This window comes from Empidonax traillii, unplaced genomic scaffold, assembly GCF_003031625.1.
Source record: "Empidonax traillii isolate 1590-97213 ecotype Southwest subspecies unplaced genomic scaffold, ASM303162v1 scaffold140:size1466565, whole genome shotgun sequence".
Classification (NCBI taxonomy): Eukaryota; Metazoa; Chordata; class Aves; order Passeriformes; family Tyrannidae; genus Empidonax; species Empidonax traillii.
Genome location: NW_020955333.1, coordinates 943,836 through 953,835, shown reverse-complemented (window position 1 = coordinate 953,835; position 10,000 = coordinate 943,836). Strand labels below are relative to the sequence as shown.

Here is a 10,000-nt window from a genome sequence, read left to right as displayed (position 1 = left end):
TTTAATTATTTTCATTATCCTGTATACCATGAAGATACTTAATAGATTCAAATACAGTGTAAGCAAATTACAACATTCAATATTCAACCATTTCAGTCTGGCTCACAGCTTGGTCTTAAAAACCAAAACAAAACAATCAATCAAAAAAAAAAAAAAAAGGAACAGAATAAAAAAAGAAACCACTTTTTATTCTTATCAGTAATAAGAATTTTTCCTGCCCTAAATGTATCTTTTTTCTTCATTTAAATTTACTATTGCATATCTTATGTACATGTTGTTAGCACTTTATAAGCCTGAAATTACTTAGCATGTGTCCTTGTGTATTATCATAATGTGTGTACATTAAATCTAAAAAGTAACTTTCATACAAAAACTGTGTAAACATGTTACTTGAACACATTATTTAATAACACTTTCCAAAATTTAATATAATATATACTAGTATCAACTGGATGATAATTTTGCAAGGAAGGCAATGAAGTAACAAAGAGATCTCACATTTTGGTCGCTTCACCTGTCCAAGCCATCTCACTTTAACTTCAATAGGAAGGAACAATCTATTCCTACCTTGTGAAATAACGCTTGAATTTAAATACTCTTAAGAAAAGTTCTGCGCTCCTTTTGATACAGATCTTCGAAAGAAGATCAGTCCGAAATTATTACACTTTGAGAAAAGACCTTAGAAAACACTTACCTACAATTGCAGTAAGAACTAATCCATAAGAAAGACAACAGAAAATGTACACTTCACATTAAACCATAACGATAATTCTTTGCACTGTAGCTGTTGTCTGCAAAAGTATTCTGTGATACTTCAAACACACCATGAATTAGGTATGTCATTCATGTTTCAAAACCAATCTACTTTTTTGGAGTATATCAAAAATTATGAGCACCCAAAGGTTATGACTGTCCTCAAAATTTATGTCTGTCCTGCAGCTACGTAAACATGCAATGCTGAACAACAAAAATAAGCAAGCAGGTAATAGAATGAGACCATCTATGAAAATCTGACCAAAATAGCTAGCTGCCAATTCACAAAATATGTTGTTTCTAGCATATCAGAGATGCAAAATATACTGATATAATTTATAAAGCACGGTGGGTTTTGTCCTAACCAGTCACTGCTTTGGACAGTGCAAAGATAGGGATTTCAAATACTACACGTTTTTTACCCACAGTGCCATACAAAGCCAACCATTAGCGCTGGCACTTGGGATTTCTTGTACTACCACCCCTCCAAAAAAAAAGAGAATTAAATCAAATTCATTAACTACCTATCTTTCTCCTCTTTTTTCCCTTCCCAATCACCATGAAGAAAGACTCATAGTATTTCCTTTCCTACTGTCCTCCAAAGACATTTTACAGAGGTACACTCGGTCTTCCTTTTCACAGTATACATCAATTTGGGTTGGAGAAAGAGAACTGTATTTCAGTGAAATGAGAAATTGGTATCTGCATATTTGATAGGCTTCACAGATTTTCCTAAAAGCATTATGATAATCAACTCTCTGCACTCTGGCTAAAAACCCGGAAAACAGAGAGCTACAGCATCTGTAACAATGTTGACACACACTGTTACAAAAATCTGAGTGCATCTGACTATCTTGAACCTGAGCTGAGAAAACAAATGTTCTAAATTAATACCTGAAATCATAGATTGTTTTACTTTCATAAAGTTGGGGTTTGATGTTGCATCCCACTAACGTAAGCTATATTAAAAAAAAAGTAACATGACAATCACGAAAAATTCAACGCTACTTTGAACACTCCTTTCATATAGCAGAGTATTTTCTGAATACTTACATTATAATATTTTTTGATGTAGCGTCTAATATCCAGCAGTAACTTGTTGCTCATTTGAACCACGTAGTTGAAAGGAGGCTCTTCACATTCAGTCTTACTGCACCTTTGCAAGCTGGGTTCAATAAACCGCCCCTGAAAACAGAAGTGTAAAACCAGCATGCATCATTGCTACAGATGGTAGAAGTTACCACAGGAGTTTAGACAGTAATAGTCTCAAAGGCCCTATAATAACCTGGGCCTTCTTTGTTCCCATCACAGTTGGCCATCCCCAAATGAAGATATCTCTGACCTACACTATTCCCATTCTCTTCTTAATGAAAGCTCTTTTGGAGAACAGACCACAAAGTTTCAAAGTAATTCAAAAAAGGATGCTGAGAAAAAAAAATTGATCTATGGACAAATCATGCTCCCCCCATCTCTACCCAAACAACATAGGTTTGTTGTTTTATCAGGGACATCAAACTTCTGTCCCAGACAAATGATCTGAACATTAAAATCAACCTTATAGATACAAATTACAAAATTACCAACAGGTCTGTGGAGACAAACCTCATTAAACAAGAATCTCATGATCATCTTTTCTCTGAGTTCAAACAATAGCTCTTAACAGTTTGCACCATCTCATTCCCTTACTTTCAAAACCTTCTGAACACCTGACACTAAAATTTCAGAACCTGGAAGTGTTGTGTGAATAAATGAAATTAAGTTACTGGAATTCTCACTAATATAAGAGCAATCTGGTAGGCTGGACAGTTATAAAACTTTCAGAAAAACTTTCTTTCAAGGTAAGACTTGACTGTTGTGAGCCATCTGTGATAAACAGCCCCACCTACAACACTAAATAATTCCAGGTGAAATACAGGAGGCCTTTTTGGTTTGGATTCAGGATTTTTATTGTTTGGTGGTGTGGAGGTTTGGGTTTGTTTTTTTTTTAACTTCTCTCCAGTTAGCCCATCTGCAAGTTGTCAAGCCTACATGCAATTAACTGTCTTATTTACAGCTGCAGTGAACAAAAGTCAAGGATTCACGAAGTATCACTAGATTTGTATGTCTTTTCCTCTTACTTGTTTCCAAAGACTGCTTTATTTTGATTCAAAAAAATGCAAAACATCTGCTGTTTGTCCAAATTAACTTAAAATAATTACTTTTAATTTAGATAAAAGATTTATTTGCTTTCAGTTTCAAGGTTTTCAGTACTCTGAAGCTCACTAATTTGCCGATGACTAATACATACATAACATCGCTGTAGAGTTAAATACTTGGCCCTATTTCAACTTGTGATCCAAGGTCAGAGATACATTTTTTGGCAGAACTTTTCAACAAGAATGTAGCCCTATGACTTTTTATGTTCAATTCACAAAGACAGAAGGAAAGATAACAGAAAAACCTCACTGTCAAGAAGGGAGGTGGGATGTAGCAAGATAAACACAAGTTTAAAGAACACTTTGTTCCAATTAATATGATTTAGGATAAGAAATTGCCATTGCTATATGAAAGTTATATTACATAGAGAACTGAAAGTTACTAAGGTGTTAAGATAAGGATTCTTTTAAAAAGTTACAGCAACAATCATTCATGACTGTGGACAAACAGATTAATGAAGCCAGATAATCTCACATGTTCTGCTACACAACACAGCCAAAATGCAAAAATGGGGAAAATATTTCAGCACTATCCTATCAGCAAATATCTGTTCCAAAGCTATAAATAGCAGGACTGAAACAATATGGTATTTCCTCCTACATCATACGAATCCTATCTGAAAAGCTGTTCTCTCTACAAGTATTTTTTCTCCCTCACTGATGAACAGAAATGAAACAATAAAAAAAACTAACCGAACCATCAAAGACATTGTCATAAATATTTTCTGTTCCGCATTTGAGGCAGCAAAACTTGAATCTTTCACAATCCCTATATTTCTCCTCATCAGTGAGCTGAGCTGGGCCACCAACCAAGGCATCATTCTCCTCATCTTTATGGTAATGGTGATGGACTCTGAATTGGGAGGGATCCAGTCCTATTAATAAGAAACAAAAATTTCAAAAGACTAAGAGGTCAACCATGCAAGCAGGCTTATTTTTCATATGCTTGGTGAAGCAGATTCAAAAGAAAGTTACAAAATGTAAATTCAGAAGCTGAAAATCTCTTCTTAGTAAAACTTCCTCTATAAAACATAAATACATTCTACAATTTTTAACCATGAATAAAGGTTCGCAAAACATGAGGAGAGCTTCTTACTTATCTTCTTACGCAAGATTGCTTTATAAATAAAACAAGCCCACTGCATTATCATGGGAGTATGCAACAGAACGTTTTGTTTCTGAGGAAACCACTCCTAGCAGATAGCTTTATTGTTATTTTCTTCTTAAGTTACACTGAAAATATTTCAATAAAAATGTGCATCATTGTTAAGAAACAGTCTTTAAATCAAAATGGCACCATTAAAACCAAAAACAGAGAATAAAAACCCCATTAAAGAAACGCGGGTGCACTGCTATTACCAACTCCTTCAAGTCCGTGTACAACTGCCAACTCTGATTTCAATGCAGTGGTCGATTTCATTTTGGCTCAGTGGTTAACAGCATGTAGGTTTCAATCTAATGCAGTGGTTAAAATTCAGTAGCAGCATTTAAAACGGCAGCGCTAGAGACAAAGTGCTTTATTTTTGATTGCCAGAACTCAAGATTTTAAACAAATAAATACACAGAAAGATCCTAAAAATACTGATTCAATCACAAATAAGTAAATAAGCAAGTAAGCACGAAGTTCATTGCCCTAGGAATAAGACTGCCAAAGTAAACTTAATAAAAATCCACAGGTTTTGTCATCCTTTGTCATGTGCAACCTTTTAAAAGTCCATGCATCTCATTTACAGGGGCTTTTTTCTTAACTCTAGCAAATAGCACATGTTAGGAAAAAAATTATTCGAATGAGCATGTAGGAGAAACCACTCAGAAAACTATGGCTTACTTTATTATTAGGAAGATCAGAAAAGCACTTGAAAAAATATTTTTAACATACATTAATTAAGCCAAGTAGAAGATTACTATGCATTAACCCGTATCTCCTATAAAGTTAGTAAAAAACAGGAATTCCTACAGAAAGCACAACAAAGATCACAAATAGAAAGTAAAGCTTAACCTTACTATACTGTACCATGAGGCTTACAGACAATTGGGAACAAGGTTGGGAACAACATTCAGGTAAACTAGCCAACTACTTCTGTACTTATAAAACAGTTGTGTTTTACAGGTAGATACAGCATAAAAGATTTGGTATGTCTGACTTTATTACCACTATTCTGAATTTCTATTTTGCAGTCTTAAAACAAATTCAAGGACAAGGAAAAATTCCATTGCCAAATAAGTTTATTTGGTTCTTGTTAGAATATGAATTGCACTAATTTCAATCTTCCCAATTTTAATTTTATCAAAAGAGAAAAATATCAATGCATAAGGGTAACAATTCACCTCCAAGAGGTTCTAAACTTTTATTATAGTTCTCTATTATTCATTAAAGAATGAGCAAATAAAGCAAAAAACACTGTTAATAGCATATTTTACACTCTAACACATACAGTACCCATAAAAAAAAATCATCAGGGTTTTTTTCTGGTTTTTTGCCCTTTTTTTTTTTTTTTTTTTAATAAAAGGGTTGGTAATATATTTGCTGTTTTAGAAAACAAAAAGTAGGTTCTGCAACACACAAGTAGCAGACAAAAGGTTTAGAAAGGCAACTTGATTTTGGTATTCAGATTTTGCAAAAATACCTAACTATGCAGTAGGCTGGATCTAAGGTAGTAATGGTGAAGACAAACAAAAATTCTCGGTTTACTCTGAGTTCAGAAGTGGAATAAAAAAACATCATTGCAACTTTCTGATACAGCTACCATTAAAGTTCAGCTAGAAATCCATGCTTGGTTGTTTCCCAAAAGGCAAATGCAGAGCAAAAAAGTTCACTAAAAGATAAAAGAAGATAAATTATGGTCTTCAGACAACTGCAGTTTTCCAGTATTCAGTCAAAAACAGTGACAGTAAATACACATCTGCTCATTTAGTAATAATTAAACAGAAAAAAACCCCATTCATCGCAAGATTTTAAATCACACCTATGTCTGAACTTTCTCAGCTGTTTTGGCTGGAGAAAACAACAGCAAAAACATTGTGCTGAATCAAGCATACATCTAACTTTTGGTGTGCAAACAGCCACAGTGAAATAAAAGGGACTACAAATCAGGCTTTTAAAGAACATGTCTACCTTAATTATCTTGTGGAATTGGGACCTATTTTATCTATTATCTCCTTTCAGGAATAGTTTGTTGGTTCAGTTAATTCATTTCAGCACACTAACTGGTATCCTCTCAGACCAGGTCACAGTGGTCATATTATTTTACTTGGTAAACAAAACAGGTGCTATCTGATGGGGTGAAGGGAAAAAAAAAATAATATCTGGTTTGGGTAATTTTTAAATTAATGGATGAGACTAATCAGTGAACTTTGAACTCTCCTCTTTTTTTCTTTTTTTTTTTTTTCCCCTCCCACGATATCAAGAAAAAAATAAAAATCAAAAGGACTTTTACTTAATCTGACAGGAAAAAAAAAATCTTTATTAGGGATATCAGGGATATCATTCAATTACCTGCACTGCAGGTAAGCTTTCCAGCCTCGCCAAAACTGCAAGGCTGGATGCAGGACAAAGCAATGCAACATCGCAAATGTGCTGACGAAAGCACCGTGGCAAAAGTAAATAATCAAACTAAAGTCCGGGACTTGATACTGAATCGTTCAATAGAGCTATCATAACATTTCCTAACTGGCAGCAAAGCAGGTTACTCAAGAACCTGGGGGGGGAAAAGAAAAAAAAAAAGGTCAAACAGATTTTACTCAAGGCGGGATTTTAAACACATTATTTCTGCCGAACGGCCCCGCCTCTCCCCGCACTCCCTCGGGAACGGGCGCGTCCCAGGCCGGGCAGAGGCCGCTGGCCCCAGGGCTTTCCCGCTGGACGCCGCATTCCGGCCGCAGGTGCGCCGGGAGCGCGGGAAGTTCCCGCCGGTCCCTCTTCCCGATGGACATTTTGCGGGAGGTCGGGAAACGGCGGCCGGTGCTGCCACCCCGCGGCGAGCGCCGCGCACTGCGCCGGGCCAGGGCCGGGGCCGCCCGCGGGGGTTCCTGCCTTTTTTTTTTTTTTTTTTTTTTTTTTTTTTTTTTTTTTTTTTTTTTTTTTTTTTTTTTAATTCATTCACGTTTTTATTGTTTCTTTTATCGCATTCCGAGCACCCAGCGCGCTGTGGCAAGTCTCAGTTTCTGAACGGGTCTAAAGCATGTCAGGAACACCCTGCTAGACCACAAACAGAAAGTTCACACTCTGTGGGGATTACCATCGTATGTCATGAAGTTTTGTCACGACTTTAATCTTAATTTCCCTCACAGTCCTTTCGCTTCACTCCCTAATGTGAGGCAAACAGTAGGAAAGCCAGAACCTGACGTAATTCCTGCGTGCCACAAGGAGAGTCCTGATTTCTGTCAGGAGAGTCAGTCTGAGTGACTGCTGAACGCTATATTAAAGGTACCTATTAAATGACTCTCTAATAATAATAACAACAACAACAACAAAAAGACAATATCTTTAAGGTGGTTGTGGGTTTCCTTACAAGGAGCAGCTAACACACTGCGTGGAAGTAGGAAGCAGCACTGGGAAGTACTCTCAATGGCAAGCCTCATCATGACCTGGTAATGACTCCCTAGAATCAGGAAGCATTCCAAAGAAATACCCAAAGGCCAAGCAATCTGCAGAGCACAACCACCTGTAAGGCAGCAGCACACACCCCTTTCAGAACATCATGGCACTGTCTAGGACAGCAGCCATCAGCTTCCATTATTTGGGGTAAATGAAGCTTTGCTCTAATAAGCTACAAAAATACCACGGTTAAATGACTGCTTCCATAATGTTTAGATATTTATGACAACACAGAAATAAGATGTGACTTTTCTCTGAGACAAGGAGCAGTAGTTAAGTGTTAACAAACCCTCACTTACTTTAAATACATTAAGAGGTCTGATAATACAGTTTAAAAGCTATAGGTATTTTCAGCATGAAGGAAGGTCTCCAAGCATTTAAGAAGATCAGATTTACTAAATGATGTAACTGATCAGGTTGTACACTTTACTTAGTTTCAGAAACCCTGACAATCCTCATCTTGTCACTGCTTTTCCTCAAGAACTTCAAGACAAAGAGAGTGAAAGCAGGAATATGCCCATGAGGTTCTCATTTTTAGGAACAATGAATTTCCATCACTCAAAGGCTAGGCAGACCTCCTACAATGTCCAAAAACAAAAGGCAATTTTCAGCTGGATTCCACAATGAATAAATATTTTAAGGGATTCTCTCTAATTTTTAAGTGTCATTATTTGCCCCTGTTACTCAGTGTCTAAAATAGTTTAAAATAACTTGCTTTAAGCACAGGCAGAACAAAGAACTTTTCATCATTTTGATATAAGCCAAGCTTCCCAAGCAGAACTCAGTTTTATCTGCCTGGACTAACGTGTCAATGAAACATTCTCCTTATAAACAGCTTATGTTAAATGTGCAGCCAAGACCTTTTTCCTACAGTGACTCTACGTAACACAATAAATCTGATCAGGTGCAGGAAGACACACACAATGAGAATTCAACTAAGTTTTGGTCCGCAGACACAATGCTTAGATATCCTCCAGAACATCATCTTTCTCCATCAGACCAGAAAAATGTGCCCTTTTGCAACAAGACAGGGAAAAAAACAGTAATGTGGAAGTGTAGCATGATGAAAACACTAAGCAAAAAAGCCCAACTTAGCATCACAGAACAGCAAACAGTTTTCATCTTGGCTTCTTACAGCAAGCTGGACTCAAGTATTATTGTACCCTTTTGTATCTTGCAAAGGATTTTCAATTTCTTTGAAACAAAACCACTTGAGCGCACTTCCAGTATTGCTAAGAAAAAAAAAAAGCTGTAACATAACTTCAGTTTGCAATGATTTTTGTGCCATTAAGCACTGTATATAAAAACCTGACCAGAGCAGAAGCCTTGAAAGAGACCTGACTTCACTCTCAAGCTCAATTTAAGCATTCTCAAGAAAACAAAGCTATAGAAGGTGATAACATTTTTGCTGCACAGCAAGGTCAACCTGAACTGCACACTTCAGATCTAAGACTGAAATAGATACATAGAGGTTGTCAGATGGACAACTGTGGACTATCAATAAACTCTCGGCTGCATGATGCTATTATAGACCATAAAAGTAATTTTCATCTGAAGCACACTATAGTGCAAAAAGCAGCATAGGTATTTGCAAATAGTAGGTGCTATCAAGTGGCACACAGTTCTTAAGATCTGGGTAGTTAATTCAGGATTCTGAAGGGAGCCAGTCTTTTTTGAAAATCCAACCTGTTTTGAATAAGGAACAACACTGAATTTGATCTTCACTCTACAAGACTAACAACCATTCCCAAATAAACTAAACAAGCTTCAGAAATCTTTCCTGTCTTTTACCTAAATGAAATACAAGTTTGCTGCCTATTTTAAACTGCTTCGCCCTAACCAAGAGTGCCTGACCTTTTCAGTCAGGCATACCACACAGCTGACTTTGACATCAAGGGAAAGTTGTATACCAAGGCCCTGCCACATAACAAACAGAATGGTTTGTATGGTCAGCCTGCATGTGTGAAGCAGGGCTGAACCTCCTCAAAGCAGAGAGCTGCTGACACCACAATGCATCACCAAATGCCTCCAAGAAACATCTTTGCTAACTCCCAGACAAAAGCAAAATTTCTATCCTCCCCTCCCACCCCAATAGAGAAATGGACATGGAAAAAAGCTGCATGTTACACATTGTCTTGGGAGACTAAGAATCTTTCATGGTCCTACATCACCCTTCCTGAGAAGCAACAAGGCAGGAACTTGCATACATTTTAAGTACAATCTGCAATTCACAGTTAGTAAGGGAGTTACAGAGATGCCATGGCCCAAGGGAATGGTCCTGAAGGCAACACGTTTAGAGGGACCAAATACTGGATCTTGGCCATTACCTAAACACAAAATGCTGAGGACTTCCTTTGAGCATTCCAATATTCCAAACAAAATAATTTCTGCAGGTCTGAAATTCCTGTAGATACGGGCATAGTATAAATAATTCATTAAACACACAGTGCAACTC

General features: G+C 36.8%; 1 protein-coding gene across 2 annotated transcripts in view; it reads right to left on the bottom strand.

Annotated features, from left to right (window-relative positions):
- The window catches only part of POLA1 (DNA polymerase alpha 1, catalytic subunit), a 196,954-nt gene that overhangs the window by 104,235 nt on the left and 82,719 nt on the right, over positions 1-10,000 (bottom strand). For both annotated transcript variants that reach the window (XM_027884228.1, XM_027884229.1), the window contains exons 33-34: positions 3,642-3,823; positions 1,807-1,938 (exon numbers count right to left, since the gene is read on the bottom strand). In XM_027884228.1, the coding sequence (XP_027740029.1) occupies positions 1,807-1,938; positions 3,642-3,823 (314 nt within the window). The remainder of the gene's footprint in view (positions 1-1,806; positions 1,939-3,641; positions 3,824-10,000) is intronic.